At 36.3% G+C, this 26923-nt stretch overlaps 2 protein-coding genes across 10 annotated transcripts in view; both read right to left on the bottom strand.

Annotated features, from left to right (window-relative positions):
- The window catches only part of AIR9 (Outer arm dynein light chain 1 protein), a 34554-nt gene extending 25942 nt beyond the window's left edge, over positions 1 to 8612 (bottom strand). For 2 of the 4 annotated variants that reach the window (XM_039025080.2, XM_039025083.2), the window contains exons 1-12: positions 8398 to 8607; positions 7016 to 8264; positions 5094 to 5165; positions 4080 to 4145; positions 3819 to 3890; positions 3642 to 3707; positions 3450 to 3512; positions 3281 to 3346; positions 2913 to 3012; positions 1908 to 2009; positions 537 to 763; positions 328 to 442 (exon numbers count right to left, since the gene is read on the bottom strand). In XM_039025080.2, coding sequence (XP_038881008.2) covers positions 328 to 442; positions 537 to 763; positions 1908 to 2009; positions 2913 to 3012; positions 3281 to 3346; positions 3450 to 3512; positions 3642 to 3707; positions 3819 to 3890; positions 4080 to 4145; positions 5094 to 5165; positions 7016 to 7936 — 1870 coding nt within the window. In that variant the 5' untranslated portion in view covers positions 7937 to 8264; positions 8398 to 8607. Of the gene's footprint in view, positions 1 to 327; positions 443 to 536; positions 764 to 1907; positions 2010 to 2912; positions 3013 to 3280; positions 3347 to 3449; positions 3513 to 3641; positions 3708 to 3818; positions 3891 to 4079; positions 4146 to 5093; positions 5166 to 7015; positions 8265 to 8397 lie in introns of all 4 variants that reach the window. The other 2 variants (XM_090311497.1, XM_039025081.2) reach the window with 2 other exon arrangements.
- A 3386-nt stretch (positions 8613 to 11998) lies between these two features.
- LOC150036966 (uncharacterized) lies at positions 11999 to 19220 on the bottom strand. Of its 6 annotated transcripts, XM_090311501.1 has the most exons (6): positions 14743 to 16977; positions 14578 to 14653; positions 13742 to 13842; positions 12751 to 12874; positions 12272 to 12627; positions 11999 to 12197 (listed from the first exon to the last, which is right to left on the bottom strand). In XM_090311501.1, the coding sequence occupies exons 4-6, from the start codon at positions 12854 to 12856 to the stop codon at positions 12138 to 12140; spliced, it is 522 nt and encodes a 173-aa protein (XP_090167627.1). In that variant the 5' UTR covers positions 12857 to 12874; positions 13742 to 13842; positions 14578 to 14653; positions 14743 to 16977; the 3' UTR covers positions 11999 to 12137. The 6 variants fall into 6 exon arrangements, with proteins under 6 accessions (XP_090167627.1, XP_090167625.1, XP_090167626.1 ...); XM_090311499.1 differs by lacking the exon at positions 13742 to 13842 and having other exon boundaries at positions 14585 to 14653; XM_090311500.1 differs by lacking the exons at positions 13742 to 13842; positions 14578 to 14653; positions 14743 to 16977 and adding an exon at positions 19096 to 19220.
- Positions 19221 to 26923: the final 7703 nt, after the last annotated feature.

The raw sequence follows: 26923 nt of genomic DNA, 5'->3' as shown, positions 1-26923 counted from the left end.
ATTATCTTGGAGTAAAAATGTCTCACCCTATGGCAATGACAGCATTAGCACTCTTTTATACAAATGGAGGAATTTTTGGTAACCACTTTTCGAGGGTGGGTATTTCAATTCTTTTGTACAATTTAATCTTCTCAATGAAATTATTTTTAATAAAAAATAAATAAATAAATAGGAAAGAAAGAAAGAAGAAGAGGCAGGGAAGAAAAATATATTATATACTTGACGGAGAACAGTACGAAACACATATATTGAACACCAAAAACATATTTTAGCAAGGGTACATCCCATCTTACCCATTTGTATTCCTAACAAAACAAGCGTAGGTACCTGGGGCAACTGGAGACGATATCGCGAAAATGGAAGTATACTTTGTATCTCCAAGGATGGGAGTGCACTCTACTTTTAACACTTTTCCAATATCTTCATGCTTTGGCCAATATACCTTCCCAAACATCACCAGCATGACATAAGAATGATGTCCTTCCATTTTATCACAAGGCTAAAACAGAAAAATAAATCACTCTAGGGTCTTGTACCTCAGCAGTAGCATCAGGTATAGCAGCAAAATTTGTAGCTATTCTCTCCCCAATAAACCATTGATATGTTAGCACTAATTGTGTGTCACTTGCATCTTCTGGGTTAAATGAAAAATGGCAGAGACAAGTATCTTCTTCGAATGGACGATCAACAGATGCTTCCTTGAGTAAGTACCCAGGGGGAGAATGATCTTTCCATTTCTCAAGAAGAAAGCGAAAAGTTGAGTCTGGTCATTTAAGGAACACATGGAAAAGAATTAGCACTAAAATCAACAAAGATCAAAGGACCTGATAAACATAATTGTATGCCAAGTTCATCCATGGAAAAAGTATTCGAACAATATTTTGACATGAACATGATCCTGTTTGTAAGCCAACTTATTTCACTTTTGATTTACACAATTTAATTGAAAGGATGAGGATTATACAATTGACCAATGTATTTATAAACAAATTAAGTATAACTTGATGAATAGAAATTCCCTTTCAGAGTTGGATTTGTATTTTAATTTTAATTTTTTTATTTGGGCCCCTTTTTGTAGTTATGCTCCTTTTTTCTGGGCTTTATTTTTGTATGACCTTGTAGTTTGTTATACATATAAAAATTAAAAAAGAAGAAGATAGGATATTGTTAAATCACCGATTGGTCCAAAAACTTAAGTTGATGGGTGAAGGTAAATTTAATATGTTATGGAATCGATAAACAAAGAACACAGATAACGTAAAATAAAAGAAAATCAACACAGAGATTTACGTGGTTCATTAACAACGTGTTAACTACATTCACGAGCAGAGAGAACAATTTATTATTGGAGAGAAATATTCAAAATACAAAGCAAAGTACTTGGTCATTCGGAGCACCACATAACAAATTCAAGGTATTCCAACATAATATTATATCAGACTTGAAATAAGTAGAAGACCCAACAAATAGAAATCAATATTAACTAGGGTTAGAAATAATATTGCAAGAGTTTGAACACATGACCTCTAGCTCTGGTATCATTTTAAATCACCGTGACTCAAAAGCTTAAGTTGATGGGTGAAAGTAAATTTGGCATTATATCAACACTCTAACAGATGTTGTTTCCCTTCGACAGTTGGAAGCGTACGTGACATTCCTATGCTTTGCTACCTGTCCATAAATCATTTAGCAATTTTCCTATCAACTAAATCGTTTTCATGCTCCTTGGTAATATCTTTTTCTACCATACCAAAAAGTCCTTGCCTGAAACCTAGTTTCAACAATATCAAGTAACCTGATTCTTGCAAAATCATATGCCAACTCCGAGGATAAAGAATCGAGTGAAATAGCTTTGTGAAGTAACTAAAAGGCGATAAACGTGGTTTTAAAAGCAGAATAGTAACGACCTGCTGCATGCTCTGGACGGCAAAACTCCCAACCATCTCTAATGCATAGACCAGTATGCGCAGGATAACGCTTAGCCAATGCAACCTCCTCTCGAGAGAGATCTGTCCAAAATTTTCAAACATAAAAAACAAAAGCTAATAGCTAATAGTCGATTCAATATATCATACATATTTCGAATTTGCTATTTTAGTCAAATAGTTTCTCTTCATGTAACGTAGTTTCTTTTTCTCCTTTTTTTTCTTTTCAAAGAAGAGATGTCCCTGCTCAAAAAGAAACTACACAATGAAAGTCCAAATATTCGTAATCATCAAGAGGCTATTAATTACAATATTATTGCTTGTGGTTTGAGCACCACCCAGAAGTAGTATGCTGTATATTGTTCCAAAACAATCCATTGTGGCATCCTATGTTCAAAGGTCTTCTGGTTACACACTTTCCATTCTATCCACACAATGGCCCTTGCTGCACACTTCCAAAGAATTCTAGCTTTCCTCTAGACTCTCCACCAACAAGTACTCCATTCACGATGATGAAACATAAGAAGGCTTCCAAGGTTTCAAAAAGGTTTTTCAATTGAAGACAATCAGAGAGAGAGGAATTGAAACAAAAGCTTTAAAAGAACTCCAGAGAAAAGTGGACCAAAAGATCTCTTCTCGAATCTCTAGCTGTTGAAGCCAGAAGTTACTTTTATCAATAAATGTATACATACAAACAGACCCATATACATCCCAAATTGAAGTTATAAAAAAGGGAGTGTCATCCAATGGTCTTTATCTGAAATGTAAACTACCGATTTGAAAAGGAGAGGGCCAATTCCAGCTTTGGGTTATTTGGGGTTGTATTAGCTTTATCTTATTATCTTGCTTATTTTGTCTCATTGTACTTTGAGCATTAGCCTCTTTTCATTTCTTCAATAAAAAGATTTGTTTCCATTTAAAAAAAAAAGGGAGAGAGGCCAGCATTTCCAATATAGATAGTTGCAAAATAAATTTTAATTAGGTCACCTCTATCGTTAAATTTTTTCAAAGTAGGACCAACCAACAAGATGGAAGCTGCTTCTAAATGTGCCATTTTGAGTATGGGATTCTCCTCTACACGTAAATGCTGCATTGTAAAAAATCATCAGAAGTTAATGGAATAGTGAACTTTAACTTTGTCTCTATAGACATTGCTTCTATTCAAGAGGTTGAAATGAGATGAACAATAACGAACTTTAACATAAGTTAACTTCAAGTGAACAAATTTTACAAATAAATATGCCATTTTAACTGTCGAGCAAACTTTTTCAGCCTAGACGTACATAACAGTTTTAAGTGGTTGAATTTAGGCCATTTATACGTTTTATGTAAACCTATATAAACAGATAACTAACCTCCAGTGCAGGTAAATGAGGAAAACCCTTGAGGGTTGAAATTCTGTTTTTGCTGGCAGCTAGTACCTGCAAAAAAATTTGAAGCATGTCTTAAATAAGAAGAGAGAGAGAGAGGTCGAAAGAAATTGAATGACCTGCTGACAAAAGAAAACGTTAGATAGATAAAAACCTGAAGTCGAGGCTGACTTGCCATTGAAAGTGACTTCAACTTATTTTGGGCAACAGAGAGAAACTATAGGACAATGAAATGAAAAACAAGAATAAATATCAGAGAAAAGGAGCAAGAATGTCAGAAGGCTTGCGAACAATAATTTTGGGCTGGGCAGGGTCGGATGGGTGAGGGCTTTTTTCCAACTTTTACCTCCAAATTCGGTAGTTGTGGAAGACTCGCTAAGGAAGTAATTTGATTACCAGCCAGATACAGTTGCTAAAACCATAAAAAACATTTAGGAATAATAGTTAATCTTCCACGCAACAAATGCTTTTCAAAAGAAAAAGAAAAAGGAAAAAAAAAAAAAAAAAGAGCGAGAGATAATACCTGAAGAGCTTTGCAATTATCAAGAGGTTCAAATCCAGGTCCTTTAAAATCATTGAAACTCAAGTCTAGAACCTGAAAATAAAGGGGGAAAATTAGAAAATTAAAGGCATAAAAAACAAAATCACAAAAGTTGTTAAAAAGTTATTAGCAACGTTACCAAGTTTCAGAACTGCGTTATTGATTAACTGTGTTTAGTTCGTTGCACATAAGCAATACACATCAAAAGAACTAAATGTGGATGGATATAAAGAAATGACAAACCTTGACTCTCTTCAGTATCTCTACTCCTTCCAATGTTGACAAGAGATTGTCCCTCAAATAAACAAACTACCAAAAACAATATCAGGAAATCAAATCATGCACTTCAAATTACCAGCGAAGCAAAAGTGAAGAAGTTGGTTGAATTGTGATGGAAGATAAGAAAATATATGACCGAGAGTCTAGAGAGAAAGGAAGAGCGATGCTTATATCTTCCCTTATAAATGCATTTATGTTTGTTCAAATATGAGCCTATTGGGTTTCTAATAATAGCTCTTCTGCTCCTTTTCTGTGAAGTCACTTTTAAGGTGTATGATAGCATGGAAGGTGCTTTCACCCTTGAAAACATGTCAGGCGCCTTGATGCTTCCATGGAGTAAAACATATGAATGCCAACTACTCCAATGACTAAAAAGTGAGCTTGAGGAAAGGTAAACGACTGAGGAAATATACCTCAGTCAATTCAAAGGAAAACAAGGAAAAGACCATGAGAGATCTTCTCTCTCACGAGACAAGAGCTATCTGCTACCATCCTTGACAAGCAATCCCCTTTACATTCATTCAATTGATTGCCAAACAAACCCCTGCCTCATCGAATTAACTTCTTCTCTCTCATGGGCCACATGCAGGAAACACTCTTATTGTCCTGCCCTTAACTGTCTCTTAACAGTCCTATAAGTCCAATGCATCTGGGGCTTATCTACATGTTCCCCGTCAGTGTTACAATGTAACCTCACTACATAAATCATGGATTGTTCACCCACAAAAACCAATTTCCATATCAATTTATCATATCTAACCAATAACTAAGAACCTATAAGCATGCTTGTAATGGTCTTTGAAATTATTTTACACCAAAGTAAAAATCTAATATTTCATTAGAATTCAGTATTCAACAAAAAAAATGTAGCAGAAACAATGATATAAAGAAACAGGTAAATTATTCTTTAAAAAATTACTATACAACAAATAACAGTTTTAGATACAAAAAGAGTATGTCAAGAATACACAAGCCTACCTCTAAATTAGGCGACAAGTTCAACCCACTAGCATTAAGACTGCGGACTCTGTGGCCCCTGAGATCCAACCTCTGATGCATCACATCAAAACAAACTTAATAATGATATTTTTCACAACCATGGATTTCTAGAAAGAATATAGTTAGATGAAACAACAATAATATTTTTCAGAAAATGGATGAGACATCATACAGACAGTTCTACAGACAGAGTTCAAGCCACTGGTCACTAATCAATCAACCTTGGCATGCCAAGAAAAAAGATGTCATTGTTTTTTTAAAACCAGAAATTAGAAGGAATGGGAGTTGGAAGAAATTTATAGTTCTTCACTAGTTACGTTTTTTTGTTTATTAATTGTACTTTTTTTTTTTTGGAAAAGGAAACAGTCTCTTCGTTAAGATAATGAAATGAGACAAAGCTCATAGTATAAGAGTATCAACATTCAAACTTTACACGAAGACCAAGAGGTGCATCTGGACATCTCAACTAGGTTGACATACTCATAGCACCCTCATCATTTCCAAAATAAACAGAACAAAAATAATTGTATTTTTTGCATCATTATCCTTGAGAATTGTCTTGTTTTTGTGACTTCTTTGTATTTTGGAGCATTAGTCTCTTTTCATTTTCTGAATGACAATTATGGTATCCTTTTCAGAAAAAAAAAATTAGAATTGACAATAAAGAGAGGGCAGTGATAGAAATAAGAAAGCATTTTTTTGTTCTCCCCCATAAATTAGATGTTGTGCTGCGGAGACCGTCTTCTAGTGCCTTAGACAACAAAATTTTTCAGACTCTACAAATTTTTCGAACATCGTCTTCTCATGTATCTCTCAAAGCTAGCACCAAATAATGGAGAGTGGACCATGAAGATAAGGCAAGGAATGGCTCCCAAAACTCAATTTATACCAACAAAAGAAGAAGAAGAAGAAGAGAGAGAGTATAGAAAGAAGAAGGAACATGTTCAGTAGAGTGATTTTGCAATATGAAGATTAATGAAATTGAACTATCCTAGAGAATTTGGATCTTTTTTTTTTTTTTTTTTTTTGATGAGAAACAATAAATTTGGATCCAATTTTAAAGCACAAGTCCGGTCAAACCCGAACTATTTGTACTGTTAGCAACTTATGCTAATGGACAGTACTAGCTGGTTGATCTACCAGTTATGAATTTTGTTTATCACAAACTCTAACTTGCTTCAAATTTAAATTCAAGATCAACTCAACTTAGGCATCAATAGGGAGTAAGAATTTCTCTATTTGTAGCTATTATGGATTAAAATTGATAATGGACTTTCAGTTGCTAGTTACAAGTGAGACTCTAGCAAGGCAATGGGTAGTATAGTACACGAATTAGAACCTTCCAGATTTGTCCTATGACATCAGAATTCAATTTCAACTTTAAAGACCAAAAGGCAAGAACAACCGAGTTCACAAAAATATGAGCTCGGTGCCCCATTCCATGACCAATTACAGTTGAAAATAAACAGTGGATCATCTCTTTAGTAAATATGGCCTTTGATCCTAGTGGGAGGATAAATCAGAGAAAAGCCTGCTCTTTCTAGCAGTTAGACACGATCTAGTTTGAAAATTAAATTTTAAAGTTTTATAACAAGCAGTACCTAGGCCATTTAATTATGTTCTATCAAGATGAGGTGGAGATGCATTTAACATTCTACCAAAAAGTGTATATAGGGTTATAGGCCATTCCTTAACTCATGAATGTAAAAGGAGAGTACATATAATTAATGTGTTGTGTATAATAGAAGCATATAAAGAATAAACAAAAATTAGGTAAATGTACACCAGTGTCCAACACCCTAAGACTACTTATTACATTATGAATAAGCAGTGAAAGGATGGCCAAGCTGAAGTTCATGAAGATGAGCGTGTATAAAATTATTATTGACAAAGTTCCTTACCAAATCGTCACCCGCTTTTATTTCCACCTGAGGAAGAACAACAAACCGAGAATCCCTGCTTTCAGGGGTTCTGCTGGCCTTTCTCTGTCCCAATGATCTCGAATTCTTTTCAAGAGGTGAGGATAAAGATGCAGCCCTTGATCCACTAGAAAATGCAGGGGACCGAGCTGATGGAGAGGAAACCTTTGAGATTGTCTTTCTAGCTACACTGCCACTACTGGCGCTGCTATCCAGGGAAGTGGATGTGAGCCTTCTTGAGGTAAGAGAAGATGAGATTGATGGTGTTGACTTAATTGAAGACCTCTTAGCAGCTTCTTTACTTGTTGCTTTCTCAGGTGTATCAGATGATATCGAAGATTTCAAACTCCTGTCTGCTGATGAAATTGGAACAGACTTTCTAGCCTCGGGTACGCTTGTTCGAGGTGAATGCTTGGAGACAACTGAAGACAATGAGCTCCTTTTAAGTTCTGGGAGAGAATGCCTTGTTGGTTCAGGTGCTGGAGTCCTCATGGCTGCAGCATTGTTGACATTGTTTACTTTTTTTGAGGAAGATGCAGGTGACTTCTCGGGCAATCCTCCTGTACTTTTTCTTCTCGTCGCTGGAACTGAGCCTGAAACTCGAGTAGACCCACTTGCAGTTGATTTGGTGAGATTAGAACTGGAATCTAAAGCTGTTTTAGACTCCATACTCCTTCTAACTGAGCTAACCTTCGGTGCATCTGCAGCAGAAGGTTTCACAGTTTTTATACTTCTTTTTGCATTTGTTGACGAATTGACGGCAGGAGCTTTTTGCGATTTGGGATGCTTCACAACTATATCTTCACTCCGTACAAGAACTGGAACGTCCAATTGCGTTTCACCTGACTGAGCAATGGAATCTTCCAGTTTTGCTTCCACTGGTTGGTTCGGGGAATCCTCCATTCGGGTAAAATCTGGCCGAGCAGAATTCAATAAAAGTGACAGGTTGGTCAAAAGAGGCAAATGGCCAGCATTTTCTTATTCTGTTCACCAGGTGAATTCAATCAGGACAGGGCAACCGTCAATTCTCTCGTTAAAGCCGTCCAAAATTTTTCTCTACGCTCCCTATCAAACAACTCATAACGACATTCTTCATCCAAAAAATAAAAGGCAACAACAAAAACCACACTACAAAATTGAAAACCCACTGAAGCTTGCAGTACACAGAGCAAACACCACACTTCAAAACAAACACCACACTTCGATCCTGCACAAAATGAAATCCCCCGAGCTGAAAACAAGTCACCCAGAATCAAAACCAAAAAGAAAATCACTCCAATCCAAAAAAAAGCAAACCGACAAAGAAACAATTCAAGCTCAAAATGCAGCACACAGAACAGAGCATACACTGAGACCAAACTTACCAAAACAAACAATGCCTTGGATCTGAGGTGACAAGAAAGCGAAACAGAAGGGTAAAAATTGAAATGGAAAAACAGGTCTAGGGTTTTTGATTTAGCAAAGAGAAAGCTGAGAAAGCTTGGGAATTTTCGCAGAGTGGCACCAAAAATTAAAAAGCAAAAGCAAGAGAGAGATGGAAGAAGAGAGTGGGAGAACCAATAAGCTAAAAGAGGGGAGCAGCTGGCTGGGGCCACTGTCGGATTATTTGAATAAACGTTTTTTTTTTTTAATAAAGAAATAAATATTATTTCGGAATTTGGAAACTTGGACGTCAATTCATTTTGGCGGAAACCATTTTAATTTTCAAAGGTGACAAATTTAAAAACATAAATAAATAAAATGGTTTTGAGTTAAACTCGGACGAGTTAACTCGGTTGTTGGCTAAGAATTGTATGGGAGTGGAAAAAGGTCAACAATATATCATACTTGGCCTTTTCATCAATCAAGTTCTGCTTTTTCTTTTCCTTTTTTATTTTAAAAACTTGGGTTTGAAAAGATGCCAAAAGTTTGAGATTTCTACAGGTTGGATAAGGAGTAATAATCAATTTTTGATTAACACCTTTTCTTTTCTTTTTGATATTATCATTAAATTCGATTAAAAGTTCTTGACAAGATTGGAAAAATATTTCATTTGTGTGTACTTTTATTTTACGAAATTAATGAGTTCTCCATTCTTTTTTACGTGAACTATTCGATAAACTGGTTTGTGTTTGACATGTACTTTTAAGAATTGGTAGATTAATTGTGTATTCTTAAATTTTTAAACTTTGCTTTTAATAGATAAAAAGCATATAGTAAAATTTATATGATAAAATTAATTTCAGGATTCCAAAATAAATGGTTAAAAAATATTTTTTGTACCAAACTTTCAACAAAAGAACAATTAAGTCTTTAAACTTTAGTTGGTAATAATTTAGTGTTTGTATCAATTTAGTCTAAAAACTTTAATAAGTAACGATCTAGTTCTTATATTTTACAATTTGTAACGATTTAGTCCATGTCGTGATAAATTCCATCAAATTAAGTGTTGGCTTTTTACTACATAGTGATTTAATTTTTATAGTAAACAAATAAAATTGATTTCGGATCAGTTTTATGAACTAAATTGTTACAAATTTGAAAATATAAAAATTAAATAATTACCAATTAAAGTTTAAGGATTAAATAGTTACGTTCATGAAAGTTTAGGGACCAAACATGTTTTTTTTAATTATTTAATTGATTTTTTTTTCAAAAGTATTGATAAAATAGATGTTTTACTCTTTTTTTTTTTTTTTTTGAAAAAATAGTATTTCACTTAAAAATGCATTTTTTTAAAGAACAAAGGCATCAAGCACACCTTAAAGTTTAAGTGAGAGGACTGAAGTGTAAGTGAAAGTATACTAAAGAGGAGAATAAAGCGAGTAGAGTTGAACATGGGCACAATTATTTTGAATATATAACATCATTGTGTTTTTTACCTTTATTTTTTAAACAAGTTCATTAAACACTTGAAAATACATTTCAAACATACTTTAAAATTTCAATCTTTTCCAAATCAAAGGTAGGTTGAACATTCAATGTAGCATTAAAAATTAAATAATTAAATCTTGAGATATTACTAAGTTTGACACGATAAAATATAATGTAATTATTTATAATTTAATTAGTTGAAAATTATCCAGCAAGACAACCCAACTAATAATAGATAGTTGGTTATGTGTTCATTATAAACTTGAATCTTTCACCATCAATTGAATATATTTATATATAGGTAACTTAAAACATTACCCTTAAAATAAGACTTCAATTATTCTAGCTACACTGCCTTGCTAGCTACAAAATGAATTATATCCATGTAATGAAGAGAACTCTATTCAAGCTCTTGAGATAGTTACTCGAAGCAAAGGAAAAGAATGATGTAGTCATATTATTAGGATGTGATAGATATCAATAAATTATTTGATACGATTAGTATAACGTCACTAACAACTTTGTACATTTAATATATGAGTGAATCAAGTTTGTGTTTATTTTCTATCAATTTCTTACTCATAGTTTTCATATTTTTCACATAAACATTTGGTTTTAATTTTGAAAACACTTCAAAATGTAATGGTGTTTATAGGTTCGATTATCAAAAACAAAAAAATTAAAACCTCAAAAAGTTACCAAATGAAAGATTTTTTTATAAGAAAAATTAGTCATGATCTCATTGATTGAATGAAACTACAAAAGGATAAGAATTATCGTGAATGATTATATAAAACCAATATCAAATGGAATCTAAATTATTATTGTTTGGTAGACTAGCTACATCACATCACAATGTTGTGGCTTCTACCAACAAAAATCTTGTCTTGCTATGGGTTACCAGCACCGATTTTGATCTTTTAGGGAGTGTACATCTTATGGGCGACCACCATATTCACATCTTAGAATTGTGCTTCATAGAGCTGGCTTTCAAATTTTATTGCCAATTTTTTATATTATATGATCAGGTAACAAAAAGAATAACCAATTTGTTGGGTGCAAGAGCTTACAAATTAAAGAAATTGAGACTGGGGATGAGGATACTTTTGTACAGAAAATTAGCTCTCAGATTGAAATTTATGAAATTTTTGCCTTCGATTTACATCAGTGTCATATAAAATTACGACATTGACTCTTTAATATATACCTTTTCCTTATTCTTCCATCTACGCTTTCTTTCTTTTAATTTAATCTACAATTTTTTTAAACTAATCGATTCTTCCTCTTCAATTTGCAGCTTCTACAATCGGTTCTTCTTCTTTTTCGAGTAATTTTTCTTCTTCTTATTCTTTAATCAATTCCTTTGATTCTTCTTTGACTCAATCTATAATTTTTCTTTTTAGAAATAAGGAGGGCAAGAAAGAAGTGAGAGCATGATGCAAGAAGATTTTTGACCATAGAAAAACAATATGAGAAGGAAGATGGAAGGAACGAGAAACAAGAAGGGAGAGCAAACATCCCGACGCATGCATTCTTTGGTATAATAATTACACATGGAGCTAATGCAAGCACCAAAATTCAATGATTTTTAAAATTTGGACTTTTTTATTTGGGCCTGAAGAGGGGCCATCCTAAAAAAAAAAAAATCCCGAGGATGAGGCTGCAAAACGGTACAAGCCATGGCCAACTTTTTTTTTCAATGACACTTTTTAAAAAACTTTTTTTTTTTTTTACTCCATGATGATGAAAGTAATGTAAGCAAGGAAAAACTTGATAAGGTTAATTACTTTTTTATCCTACCAAACTTATTTCAAGCAACCAACCATAATTACTAATAAATTACCTACCTCAACCACCAATTAATTACAATCCCATTGGATTATCCACAATAATAAGATAAAAAAGGAAAAAATAAATGGAGAATAGTGAAAGAAAGAAATTAGTTCAAAAAAAAAAAAAAGTTAAAAAAATGAAGTGAAGAAACCCTGTCGAGCTTCATAATGCATACACTGGGTACTTATCAAGTCGATGAGGCGGGGTTGACATGGGGACCGGGTATCCTGTCGGGTTATAAAAAGAAAAAAGTTAGAGTGAAGAAACTTGGTTGGGCTTCATAACGCATACATCGGGGCCTTGCCGGGTCAGTGGGGTGGGGTATCCCGCCGGGTTTTCCTCTTTCTCTTTTGGTCAAGCATCAAGTCTGGTAGAAATGACCTAGTTCAGACTCAGATCGGATATCCTTTGTGCTCACTCACACCTTCATAAGCATCATCCTTCTTATGGAAGCAATTTCCTTATCCACAAATTTATCCTACATAAACATGAGTTATTCACTTAAAAGGAAATCACAATGGAAATACTCGAGATAATTCTTTTTTATCATACCTTAGACATTCGGCGCATATATTTTTTCATCGCTTTAAAGTTCTTCTCGAGTCTCTCAACATGCTGATCAAGGGCATCAAAGCGCTTTCCAACTTCTTTCATAAATTTTTTAAACATTTTCTTCATGCTCTTCTTATTCTTCCTCCTCCTATTCCTTCTTTCTTCATCCTCATTTGCATTAACGTTATCTGGAGCTTGAGTTGTCGAAGTCTCGACTCCAATGGGTGGGACAGGTGGCATTGGTGGTAATGAGGGTTCCGTGGCGGTGGTAAAATCGATGCTTCCGGTGGCAACGTAATGTGATTCATGGACTCCATCTCCTCGTTGGTTACCACAAGCTTCGACGTGATAATTGCCTACAACGAAAATGGAACAGTACCCATAAATAAGAATATAATAGTATCCATAAATAACAACAAAGCGCAATCATTATAAAAATGTTAGAAATGAACATACCCATTCAACACCGAAAACCTCACCCTTAATCACAGCATGGGAGGGAAAGTGTGAGCAAGACCATTGATAAATATGTGGTGAGGCATTTTCGCTCAACCAATTGGCGACACGTCCAACTAAAGACGACATAGTATCATGCGCCCATATCTATGTAGAATTTAATAAATATATCATGTTATACAACAAATAAAGCAACGAAAGGTAACAATAACTAGTTATAACAACTAACTTGGAAAGCGTGCAAGAAAGGTTGTACAGACTATACGTTTGTTGTTCCCCTCCGTACACGCATTCCTTTTGTCTACTTTGTCTTGCAATCCTTTTTTCATCTGTTTAATTGTGATATCAAATATATATTTCCCCACTTTACATTACAGAACTTCTCCCAAACATCAATGTAACCTAGGAAGTCATTAGTTCATACTTGATTTTCTCTTCCTTCCCATTAGTCGATACTCGATGAAATACCCTTCAACATCGTTGAGGTCTTTGCCCCTAAGTCTAACATGGGTAGTATCCCTATCTACCCGCCTAGTATGGTGTTTCAATCCTATCACCAAATCAAACTCCCTACGGTCAAATGACACTTTCGTGTTTGGTAAATTAAAACTAAGAGTATCTCTCCTAGTCTCCTTATCCTCCCTTATCAATATGTAAAAAATAAGGGGCCCATTGAACATTATGTTGCCATCTAATAAATATCCAAAACAAGTATGCCTGTAATGACCCTAGTTTCCTACAATGTTCTAGGATGGTACTTCATGCATGTATAGACTCAATCGTACAATGTCTTTTAAATCATTAAGTTAAAGAGCCAAAAAAATTTATTTAATAATGCTCAAACGAGCAAGGATGGGAAAACATAATTAAATAATATTAAATAAACTAAAGCAAAATAAAATGAGACAATTTACCAGTCAGGGTACCCCTAATTTATACTAAAACAAATGTTTGAAATTAAATAGTCAAATAATAAAATTTATATATTTTAAATAATAGTGAAAGAAACCTAACTCCTAAACCATAATTCAGAACAAAATACTATATATGGAAGCAGTGAAACGTCCTAATAGCCAGGTCACGGATCTCTCTTATCATGCGTCAGTTTGTCATTACTCTTACTTGAAAAATAGGGAGAGAAAATAGTGAGTATAAAAATATACTCAGTAAGTGACCCACTACTGGACCCACTCAGTGACCTATTAGTTTATCCATTGGACCAAAAAATGCATAAAGGCATCATAAACAGAGGCATAGGCATAGGCATAAGGGGCGAACCCAAAGACACGCTTTCATAAGTAGTGACTCAAAGGTCACAACATAATTACAAGTGGTAATCTCAAAAAGGACACCATACATAAACATAGGGTGTGGCCCGAAGGCTCACACATGTGATGTGCATGGCCCAATAGTACACTAACAGTCACTAAAATCTCATATGGACATAAGCTTACAAACATCCAGTACATAATTAAACATAAACATGCAATCAAGGCCATGACTCAACATTAAACTTTAATAACGCCCCATGTTTCCATCAACTATTTCAGTCTACTCATGACTCATACATCAATACTAACTCATACATCAGTACTCAGATCAAGCCTTAACACATTATATAACTCATACATCAGTACTCAACACCAGACCTTAACACATTATATCCATGCTTCAACCTTATCACAGTATCCTTTAATTCTTACATCTAAATTCATCACAACAAGAATACTTCAAATTCAACACATCGAATTCGGCATAAAACCCACAGCAGATCTCATCACAGTTTCACATATGAAATAAAAATATTTCACAGTAGGCCTAACAACATCCTAGGGCAACCAGCAGTAAACCACTTACCTCAAGATAACTCAGTGTCCAAAACAAGACCCTACTCCGCTCGAAGACTTCCTTTATTGACATACGTTCCTGAAACCAATTACAAAATCCATAGGTAAATGTTAGCTTAGGCCCAAGAATCCCCAAAATGGCAATGGGCTGCCAAGAAAACAACTTACCCCCAATAGACATCTCGGCTGGACTGTTGCGAACCGACCGTTATCAGCGCTGACGGCAAACGGCGGATGAACAACAACGCGAAAAAAGAAGCTCGGTGCAGAATGGAAGCCTGCGACGCGGAAAAGAAATAGCAGACGGCGTGGCTAGGCCTCGCGTGGAATGGAAGCAGACAACGCGGCTGAGACAGACGACCTGCGACGGGTCGAACGGCGGGTGTATCGGAAAAGGAGGCGAGCGACAAAAGGCTGGCATTGAGAGACGACCGACGAAGGCGACTGTAGCAAGGAGGGTTGGAGGAAGAAGAAGAAGAAAGAAAACCCTTTTTTTGTCCTTTTTGCACGCATCCCAATGCCAATTTAAAAACCATACTTCTCTTCCTAAAAATAACCAATATTTTCATTACAATGACTAAACATTGCTAATTGGATTGGGGTCAGTTTCTTTTTTATCTTTTTTATGCTCGTCCGAGCTTTCCGTAAGTGTGCACAACAAGTAAGAGTAGCAGGGAAACGGTCACCAGGGTGGATGTTTGTAGTCAAATCCATCATAACTATATTATTTGATGCAAATAGTATATATTAATTAAATAAAGACGAATAATTATTAAGCAACACAAATTTAAAAGAAAAAAAAAAACAACATAAAAAAGGTTTGGTCCATACTCAGCCGAAAATGTGATCAGGCCAGAAACCAGAAAAAAAGAAAGCAATGGGAAACCTGGTGCTCCCTAGCCTCAGGTCACATACAGCCCGATCCGCACTCGGGCAACGCGAGACTGGGCCAACATCTAATAGCTTTGATCCAAGTGATATACCTGGTCCCTACCCGACCAGGGTATGACCAGGTCACCCCTACCTCACTTGGCTTTGGACCACAATCACTGACACTCGGTCTCCACCTAGCCAGGGCGAGACCGGGCCTAAATCCAGGAGCATCACTAGTATGATACCCGATCCCTACCCGACCAAGGAGCAACCAGATCACCCCTACCTCGCTCAGCTCCAGGCCTTGACGCCCAGTCCCCATCCGACTAGGGTGAGACTGGACCAAAATCCTAGTGTTATACTCGATCCTTACTCGACCAAAGAGCAACTGGGTCACACATATGTCGCCTGGCTTCAGGCCACAATCCTTGAAGCCCGATCTCCACACGACCAAGGCGAGACCGAGGCACAATCCAGCAACATCACAAAATGATGTCCCCAGTCACTACCCATCTAGGGAGCGGTTGAGTAACCTCTACCTTGCCTGACTTCAGGCCATAGGCCACAATCTTTGACGTCTGGTCACCACCTGACCAAAGGGAGGCCGAGCCAAAATCCCAGTGTTGTAACCGATTCCTACCCAGCCAGGGCGTGACCAGGTCACCCCTACCTCGATCGGCTCCAGGAAACCTGCTTTTCAGCTCAAGTACACTCTCGGCCGAGAAAAGACCGAGTAATCCTCACTTCCCCGTCGCTAGAGCCCAACCTAACCCTAGTGCTCAGTCTAGACCCAGTCAAGGCTTGCACCGGGTGCGTAAGTTCCTCGGTCCATACCCAGCCAAGGGTAGATCGAGGAATGTCATCGTCTCTTCATTTTCCCGCCCCTGACAAGACCCAGTTAGGCTCGCATGAAGCCCGATTGGGTATTCCTCGTTTTCCAGAAAGCAAAGGTTGGACTTTTGTGGGAATAAAAATCAAATTTTGGGTCAATATCTTTTGAGAGAATGTCGAAAATGATATTTAAATGCAAAGAGATTCTAAAATTGAAGAACAATCCCTCGAAACCCTAAAAATACATTGGTTTAGAAAAAAATCCCAAAATACTAAAAAAATTCCTAAAAAATATCTAGCATCTTACTAAATCTAATCACAAAGATAACTCTTAAAAAAAAAAAACATCCAGCATCTTGGAACATCTCAAGACATCTCAAACACAAATAAAAATGCGAAAAAAAGGGTTTAAACTGAACTTGTGAAGAAGATGAAAACTCAGTCGATCCAATCGAAATATGGAGGAAAAAAATGTCAATGTCCTGAAATCAATTTGAAATCGTAAATGAAAGAAGATGAGAACTCAATCAGATAGTGAAGAGAAGGGAAATGAAGCGAGAGAGGAAGGGAGAGTGAAGAAAGAGGGATTTTTTGTTTTGTTTTTTTTTTTTCTAAAAAAAATTGAAATCTGAAGGGTATAATTATAATTTCCATTTTTTTAAAAATTGAAGGGGTAAAAAAAACAATGTTTTTTAAAATGGTCTAATTTTACAAATTAAAATGTCAATTAACCCTCACTTAGCCAAATTACCTTGCATTTAGTAGTAAATAACAAATCTCGACAATAACCATTAGAACAAAATCATATAAAAATAAAAGGGAGGCAAAACTCTTCATTACTAGCTAAGTAGAGTCTTCTGCCTAACCTTAGCGTCCGGTCTAGACCCAGTCAAGGCTTTCACATGTACGTAAGTTCCCTGGTCCACACCCAACCAAGGGTAGACCGAGGAGTGTATTGTCTCTTCGTTTGTCCACCCTGGTCAAGACCCGTTAGGCTCGCATGAAGCCTGATCTGATATTCCTCGTTTTTGAGAAAGTAAAGGTTGGATTTTTGTGGGGAAAAAAAAATCAAATTTTTAGGTCAATATCCTTTCAAAGAACGCTGAAAATGATATGTAAATGCAAAAAGATTCTAAAATCGAAGAAATTTCACTCGAAACCCTAAAAATACATTGGTTCAAAAAAAATCCCAAAATACTAAAAAAAAATCCTAAAAAACATCCCGCATCTTAAAACATCTAAAAAACAAACAAAAATGTGAAAAGGGGTTTGAACCGAACCTATGAAAAAGATGAAAACTCAATCGATCCAGTCGAAATATGGAGGAAGAAAATGGAGGAAAAAATGTGTCCTAAAATCGATTTGAAATTGTAAATGAAAGATAGAACTCAATTGAATAGTGAAGAGAAGGGAAACAAAGCAGGAGAGTGAAGAAAGCGGGATTTTTTGGGAATTTTTTTAAAAAACAATGTTATTTTAATATTTATTGATAAAAATAGGGTTGGTTTGAAACTTTTGACGAAAATAGGATTTTGAAATCGTGGACGGGGTCCATGAGTTTTGAGTCCGAACATAAATCGTGTATCCCGATTTAAGGCCAACAACGAATTAAGGCTAAATCTTTTTTTTTTTTTTTTTTCACATTTTCTCCCAACTTCCGTCTTCTTATATTTTTTTTAGCCTTTTTGCATCTTCGGAGAATTTTTACGGTGAAATTCAAATTTTGAAAGGCCTACACTAAAATAAAAATTGAATCAAATTTCTAGCCACGAATTAAGGTTAAATTTATTTTTTTCAAATTCTTAAAGGCTTACAGTAAAATAAATCAAAATTTTGGCTACGAATTAAGGCCAAATCTATTTTTAAATTGAATCAAATTTCTAGCGAATGAAGGCTAAATCTAATCTATTTTTTTCACATAGATTTGTTTTACTAGTAGATTTGTTTTACTGTGAAATTCAAATAGATTTGTTCCACTCTCTATCCACCTAAATCAAAAAGCAATAAAAAAAATAAAAATATGGAACTCGTGGACGGGTCCACGAGTTTGTTAGCTGACATAAAAAATCGTGTACTAGGTACACGATTATGCTTCTGTATTTTTGTCATTACTTTTTCCCTCCACCTTACTTTTGTAATTTCTTTCCTATATACTCTATTTTTGTCATTATTTTTAAAAAATATATTATTTTTGAACTTACCCCATTTTTTAGTTTTGTTTTGAATTTTGAAATATGAAGGATATAATTGTAATTTCCATTTCTTTTAAAAAACTGAAGGGTAAAAGAACAGCAATGTTTTTAAAAATTGTCTAATTTTCGAAATTCAAATGTCAAAAGGGCTAAAATATCAATTAACCCTCACTTAGCCAGTTTACCTTGCATTTAGTAGTAAATAGCAAATCTCGGCAATAACCATCTGAACAAAATCATATAAAAATAAAAGGGAGGCGAATGTGCACAAAATTAAATCACATCAATAAAGGAGACTTGGGTGAATAATACGTCCTACCAAAAATGAAGTACAAATTACATAAGTTGCTTTGAAAAAGAAGTTGATAGCCTTTTCCCTTCACATGATGCAGCCGACTTAATAATACTCAAGATAAGACAACACGAGTTTATGTACTATTTTAAAGATTCTATGCATAATAAGCCTCAAGATTTTATGTTGGTCAAATAAAGGCAACATTTATATGATGCCAGTTTGGACATATCTCAAGTTAAGGTACGTGTCTTCAGTTAAAAGGTAAAAATATTAACCTCCGACCCACTAATAGGACTCAAAATAAAAAGGCAAAAAGAAAAAAAGAAATACCATATATGGGGAGATAACTTTTGTATTGGATGATATGATGTCATCTCATCATAGACAAAAGATGATCAATACCGAGTTTCAACCGCACATGCTGGGCTCTTGTGCTATAATGTACTTTGTTCAACACGTACTCGTAATTTGATCTCACAATCATCAATATTCTGCACAATGGTTCCATAAACAGAGGTAAAGTTTCCAGACACGAGAATAAAGATAAACCTTATCGACGTCCATTAATAACTAAATACTATTCAATTACCCGCAATATATATATGACATCAGAACCTTCTCTTTCATAGAGATACCACGAGAGTGAAAGACAAACATAAGACCTCAACTTTTCTATAAAGGGTGAGAGAATAACCAACCTATTATACCTGCCCCATTGATTGATGTACACAAGGATCTAAGAATACAATTCCCTAGCCACCAAAACAAAGTCTAAGGGTTCTTTACTACTAGTCAATGCATCTACGGATGAAGAGGGTTCTGTGGTATCTGGTTCAGTGACCTTTGAAACTACTGCAGCTTCCCCATTTGGAAGTATTAAAGAGGAACCTGCATCATTTGAGGTCTTCCTCCATTCGACCCACTCAGGCGCCTTATCAGTGTCGTTGGCTACTATTTCTTTTGAATTGCTTTTTACATTGCGTGAGTTTTCTGTCCCTTATGATTCTGGAGAGGATGTTACAGTGTCATACAAATCATCATCTTCACCAATAATAACATCATCACCACCATCATTGACGACTCCAGTCTCGCTTTAATACCAAGAGAAGGAGAAGCAAGCAAGCCAATTGTACGATCACTTGCAATTAAACACTCTCAAAAGCAAACCAACTTGAATTTGTAAACAGAGAACCACCGTATGAAACAGAAAAGCATCTTAATTAATTATTGTCTGATGAGAAAAAGGGAGAAATTTTCAGGGCATGGACATATGCCACTGCTGGAAAAGAATAAGCTCTACTAAACTTGATTATATTGACCAACTTCAACTAATAATATACCAAATGCCTAGAATACCAATGCTAAGAGAAACAAAAAGAGAGACTCTTTGGTTTCATTTTATCTCCTGGCTTTGCCTTTTCACTTTTTGTTGTTTATTAACCCTAGTACAAATATCAATCCTTGCTCATTTTTAATAAATGCATCTGTAAAAGAAATTGGTTACTATCACATTACATATCTTACAATGGACAAATCACCTCATTTCCACAGATGTAACACACTAGTTCTAGATTATTGGTAACCATTTGTTATAAAAGAAAAAACAACTTCTGCAGATTCATCATCGAAATAAACCTCCTGCAAAAGCTCTACATTACATTTAAAAGACAATTTCCAACAAGATCATCCCAAAAGCAAAATATGAACATTAGCCTATCCAAAGGAAATGTCTCGAAATATCTAATCCCTTGCTTCGCGTGAAGTATAAACCACCTCAAAGTCTATGAGGACATTCAAATATGATATCCACTTCCTACGTTGACACACATACACAATAACCAATTGATATTTTACTTACAAATTCCGAAACTTAAGATAGTCATAGTATGACACCCAAAACGATGCCTATCACCTAGTACGTGCGGCTTATTCTATCAAAGCCTTCCACCAGCTTATCATGATATCACAAGAACATAATAGTCAGGCCCATTTCACAGCCATCTTAAACAAACAACACAGTAGTCATTCATGATGTTGAATTTAAAAAATCCATGAGCTATATAGCAAGCAGAAGAAGGGGGCGAAATAAATTCTGATTGGGAGGAAAGAAAAATAGACACAAAATCTTTATAAAGGATAAATAACCGCACTGATGCAAGTTCATTCAGAAGATTTAGCTTCCCCATTCAAAAAGTAAAGGTGAATTACTGTCGTCATACCTCATCATCACACTTTCAAGTGAGCCATGAGCCTGAAAAGTAAGAAAATAATTGGGGAACAAGAGATATAATCAAGAATATATAATGCCCATTTAATCAAGAATTTTGTAGGGTTCAAGTATAAGTATAAATCTTTTTCATTAGAGGACAGAGAACCTCCTCATGAAAGCAAACAATTAACTTCTCCCAAGGAATCAGATACTAATATTTCTCTCAAACTTCTACAGGAAAAATGTAAAATATCTGAAACAGAGCATTTGTTCATCATCCTCATAACTGTTCTTACGATATTTTATTATTATAACTTTCAGTGTTCTTTACATTTCTACTAATCAGTTTTGCTCCGGATGAAAAATCAGAATACCCTTTCATATAGATCCTCTCCATATCAGTTCATTGCACAATGAACTATCATTTTAGAGGGACAAACAAGGGTAATACAAACTTCTTCACCATCGTGTTGAAAATAGGGTTTAAGCCCTAGGGGCATTTTTGTCTTTTCACCATAATCTAGGGTTTCCCTTTTTCTATTTAAATTAGCCTCTATGTATCTGGTGTATCAAATCTTAATAAGAAAAACTCTATATTGCGATTTTTTTCTCCCTATAATAGGGTTTTCCACGTATCCCTGTGTGTGCCCTATTTTTCCTTCTCTTTCTACTTTTCATCATGATATCAGAGCAAGGAGATGAAATCCTTGCCACCATTGAGGAAAATCAAATAGGAGAATCACAAGTGCCATCTGGCACCACAACCACGGATATTGCTGTTGTCGTACAAATCGCTATAAAACGGTACTTCCAGACGGTCTTACCTCATCTTCATCTGCCGATTGGAGCAGCCCAACCTGAAGGACAGGTAGCCGATTGGATCAGAAACCAACAAATCTAGCCGACCGATTGGATCAGCCACCAGACGGCGGCTACAAAAGCTACAGTGCGCCAGACGATCGAAAGCCAAGGGATGAGTGGATTGTAGCTTCGCATTGATCCTTCCATAAGCAGACGCCAGCCGGTCGAAGAGAGCCAACCGATCGAAGATAGATACAACCCGTCCGACGCCCACCCAGTTGGAGCCTTCTAGACCGGTTCTAGCCGAGCACAGACATCCGATCATCCTCAACTGCCATTCGGCTCTAGCTGAGCACAGACATCCGATCATCCCCAACTGCCATTCGGCTCCAACGTAGACGTTCGCACGTAGACTCAGCTGTTCAGTTCCGCCGCGAACCTTCAAACCCGAGCCGTGGCTCTTGCCCAGCCGCACCTAGGGTTTTCCCTATTCCAGTCGTGATGCCTCCATTCCAGCCGAGTGTGGGTAGCGATTTCAGCCAAGGAATTCCTATGGGTGGCCGATTGAAGATGGGTGAATCGTCTTCGTCATATCCGGAATAAAAACTTGACTATATCCAGGAATAGTTCACTCAACTTCAACTCCAGATTAAACAGCAGAATGAGTCAGTTCAGCAACATATGGCTACTCTCGAAGAAGTTCTTGGAGCTACATTTAATGCCCGATCAGAACTCCCCTTTATTCTACAACTTACTCAGGAAGTCCGGTAACCTCTTTCCCTGCCTTATCTACAACAAATTTATTTTCTTAGGAATTTCTGCTAGCTTTATTGTAGTGGAGAAAATAAATGGTCATAATTACTTTTCTTAGTCTCAATCCATAAAAATAGCCCTCGACGGTCGTCATAAATTTAGATATCTAACAGGCGATATATCGAAACCAAGACCGGGTGACCCTCAAGAACATATATGGAAGGGTGAAGACTTCTTACTTCGGTCTATTCTAGTAGGGAGTATAGAGCCTCAAATTGGCAAACCCCTATTATATGCTGTCACTACATGAGATTTTTAGGAGGCTGTCTAGAAGTTGTACTCCAAATGACAGAATGCTTCCTGACTCTATACTTTACGCAAACATGCCCATGAATGCAAGCAGGGAATAGTGGACATTACAATGTACTTCAACAAGCTATCTCTTATTTGGCAAGAAATGGACCTATGCCGAGAGATGGTATGGAATTGTCCGTGTGGGGGAGTCTTACATTACCAGTCTGAGGAGACCGATCGAGTTTATGACTTTCTGGCAAGATTGAATTCTAAGTTTGACGTGGTATGGAGTCGGATACTGGGAACCCGTCCGATACCATCCCCAATGGAAGTTTGCTCTGAAGTTCGCCTTGAAAAAAACAAGTCCAATGCTATGAATAATACACAGGTTTCACCAATTGATTCTGCTACATTTAAAATGCCAGGTTCTGTCAATGATAAGTAAAACGGCAAGCCAACTCCAGTATGTGAACACTGCAAAAAACCCTGGCACACTAAAGACCAATGCTGGAAGCTGCATGGCCATCCACCTAATGGTAAACGACGCCAGTCAGGTTTTGGACGAGCACTGGGAGGTGAATCAGCAACTGGGGGTCCTCAACCTCAGAATCAGGAAACCAATAAAAGTAACTCTAGTACAATGGGTGTAAGTGTGATCGTCCAATCAGGTACTCTTCAATCTTTTGGTCTTGTTAATATAATTGGTGGATTTTAGATTCAGGGGCTACAGACCACTTAACTGGCTCTTCCGACCAATTTCTTTTATATCATCCAAGTGCTAGGAATGAAAAGATCTGAATCACTGATGGGTCTTTTGCTCATGTGCCTGGGAAAGGCCGTTTGTCACCCTTTGAGGATTTGGTTCTTCAAGATGTGCTGCATGTTCCTAAAATTTCTTATAATCTAATATCTGTTAGCAAGATTACAAGAGATTTAAAATGTTGAGTTACTTTCTCACTTGATGTTGTTGTTTTTCAGGACTTGAACTCGGGGACAACGATTGGCACTGCCCGACATGATGGGGGGCTTTATTTCTTTACTGAAGATGCTTCATCTAGGATATGTGATAGGACTATTTTACTTTCATCTTGTTTTTCTACTTCTGAAACTGATTATATGTTATGGCACTATCATCTTGGATATCCTAGTTTTCATTATATGAAATATTTGTTTCCTCATCTGTTTCGCAATGTTAATCTTTCTAACTTGAATTGTGATGTGTGTATCCAAGCTAAACAACCTCGTGTCTCACTAAAACCTTAGCCTTATAAGCCTTCCAAACCACTCACCCTCTTCCATAGCGATATTTGGGGTCCATCACCTGTTACTACCGCCACTGGCAAACGGTGGTTTGTAACTTTCATTGATGACCACACTAGATTAACTTAGGTTTTTCTTCTCATTGATAAGTTTGGAGTCACGTCGGTTTTCAAATAGTTCTACAGTTCTGTAGAAACCCAGTTTAGCGCAAAAATTGTTATCCTTCGAAGTGACAATGGTTGGGAGTTTTTTTAATAATTTCTTTAGGGAATTCTTAGTCTTTAAAGGAATTGTCCATCAGAGTTCGTGTGTGTATACTCCTCAATAAAATGGAGTAGCCAAACAGAAAAACCGTCATCTTATCGAAGTTGTTCGGTCCTTTATGTTGTCAACTTCTCTTTCGTCTTATTTGTGGGGAGATGATGTTCTAACAACAGCTCATTTAATAAATCGAATGCCTTTCTAGGTCTTAAAATTCCAAACCCCCTTAGATGATATGCACTAAAAATCCCTGCTAACCCCATATCATGTGTTATCTTGTGTCAAAGTGTCTATTTTGTAGTTATCACAAGAGTTGATCGCATGAAGAAAAGGCGATCGCATGCATTGATCTCAACGAAGAAAAGTTGGTCACATGCGCTGTCGCAACTACAGAGTGATAGCCATGATAGAAGTATGATCGCAAAAAGTGGGTGGAATGCGTTGATCCTTCAGAAGATACGATAATGAACGCATACCTCGGGAGTACCAAAGAGATAAGATCATGATGACATTCTCACCTACCGCGTTAGTAATGGCAGTGATTCAGGGCGGGATTATGAAAGCTGTTGGCGTCTGGGCTCTATAAATAGAGCCTTGAAGCCCAAGTTCAACCATTCGAGACTTATGCCTTGGGCAGATTCCTGTGATCACAGACGAAAGCATGAGCAAAAAATTCTTTGAGAGTTCTTCATTTCTACAACTTCTTCGATTGACGACCGAAGCTTCGTTAGAGATAGAGCTCGAGGGGGACTACTCCACCGCCCATCCATTACACCACCAGCAGCCTTGACATACATCTGATAGTAGCAAGAGATTGCGTACATCTAGCCGTCCATCTCTCTTCTCACCTCTTTATTGTATTACATTTGAACTTAAGACATTAATACATTTTGTAATCAATGCATCTCTTTAGTTCCTTCAATATCATTTACATCATCTTCTTCTACTCCATCTTTTACTTTCATCGCCATGAGTTAGATACAAATTTCAAGAGTTATCGAATACTCAATCATGCGGCATGGAGATATGACGTATTTAGCGAACCATTGAGAGGTGTGCGTCGCGTGATTATAGTAAGTCAATCCTGTTTACTTAGTGCAAGGCTTTCACAATGCTTTCTATGAGTGAGTAGCTATAACCAACTGCCCGAGAGGATAAGTAGTGGAACTCACTAAGCAAAGTAAGCAGTGTTCCTAGAGATAGGAATAACCTTATGCTCAACGCAACCATGCATTATAGAACTATAAAACATATGGCTAACAACCGAGAAGTGTGCAATGGCGAGCTGGAATTACCCTTGCGACCAAACTTAAGGACTTGATGATATCTCCTCCCCAACCCTACTTCTCCATGCATCCTATTATGCGTTAACAGTTGCTGCATCTCTACCGATTCTCATAGTCAAACTTCATTAGTTCAGTCTGTTTAGCTAGAAGTAGGAGTAGCGTATAGTTAATCAACTTCTTTCTTTTTATTTTTATTCTCTGTCTCAAACACATTACTTTACATTCATCTTTTAGTTGCAAGTTCTCGTGTTCGACCTCGAATCATCCCGAGAAACTTGTGATCTCGTTATACTTGGCGAGAGAGCAAGAAAACTTGTGACAGGAACGCATGATCATCGCATACACGCATAACACATATTCTTCAGACCATCACATGATCATCGCATGACCATTAACACATATCAACAACGCAAACAAATTTATCTCCAATAACAACTAATACCAGTCTCGGCACCTGGACAACCCTATTTTTATACTTAATCTAATAATTTTCCTAGGGTGATGCTTGGGTGCTTCATCACTCACACCAAAAAAATATAAAATATTTCAAAATAAGGAAGAAGAAGAAGAAGAAGAATTTTCCATATAGTGACCATTCAATGGGATGCCCAAAGATAAGTGTTATCCGAGATACACCCGAGTATTTTTCATCTTTCAAATACTTAAGAAGTACCATATTCCCCTTGTTAATACTATAAATTTTTCTTCTTAAATGTGGACCTCGTGCTCTTACTGTAAAAATAAAATTAAAATAATTAAATTTTTTTATATAAAAACTACCACATAGCACAATGCTATTAGCTGCAATTGAAACAACCGTTTGTTGTCACCTGAAAATGACCGATCAAATAAAATTTATGATTACCAAACTGTACTATCTATATTACTCAGTAGTACAAGTGGCAAGTCTAGGTCGATCCGCAGGGAAGCGCGAGATGTGTTTCATTAAGTCAATTATTTGATTATAGTGGTAAATGGGGAGTTTTGTGTGAAATAGAATGGCGTAGAAATAAAGACATGAAAACAAAAGTAAGCGGTAAATGTAACTTTGAATTAGAAAATCTAGTTCTAGGACCAAGAGAGGGTTCTAATGTAATTTCGATCATTGACTTCTCTTAATTAAACATGCATTCAATTTACATACTCACAACAACTTACCCAAACGAACTCATTAACTCAATGGCAACCAACTCATTGGGTGAACCAATCAAGCGTCCTAATTAACTACGTGCTTTAGCTCTATTAGGTTGAAAATCACCTCTCTAGAACTAATTAGATAGCCTAACTAATCAAT

The sequence above is a fragment of the Benincasa hispida genome, chromosome 3, assembly GCF_027475165.1.
Source record: "Benincasa hispida cultivar pf3 chromosome 3, pf3_genome.v1.1, whole genome shotgun sequence".
Classification (NCBI taxonomy): domain Eukaryota; kingdom Viridiplantae; phylum Streptophyta; class Magnoliopsida; order Cucurbitales; family Cucurbitaceae; genus Benincasa; species Benincasa hispida.
The sequence above is the reverse complement of the archived record's forward strand: the minus strand, read 5'-3'. Positions and strand labels throughout refer to the sequence as shown.

Excerpts from the sequence above, each read along its gene's own strand:
- LOC150036966 (XM_090311499.1), bottom strand. The coding sequence starts at position 14,647 with ATGTCAATAAAGGAAGTCTTCGAGCGGAGTAGGGTCTTGTTTTGGACA. Across the intron at positions 12,628-12,750 it reads CTCCCATGCTGTGATTAAGG|GCAATTATCACGTCGAAGCT; the intron begins GTGAGGTTTTCG and ends TTTTCGTTGTAG. Across the intron at positions 12,198-12,271 it reads ATATGCGCCGAATGTCTAAG|GATAAATTTGTGGATAAGGA; the intron begins GTATGATAAAAA and ends ATGTTTATGTAG.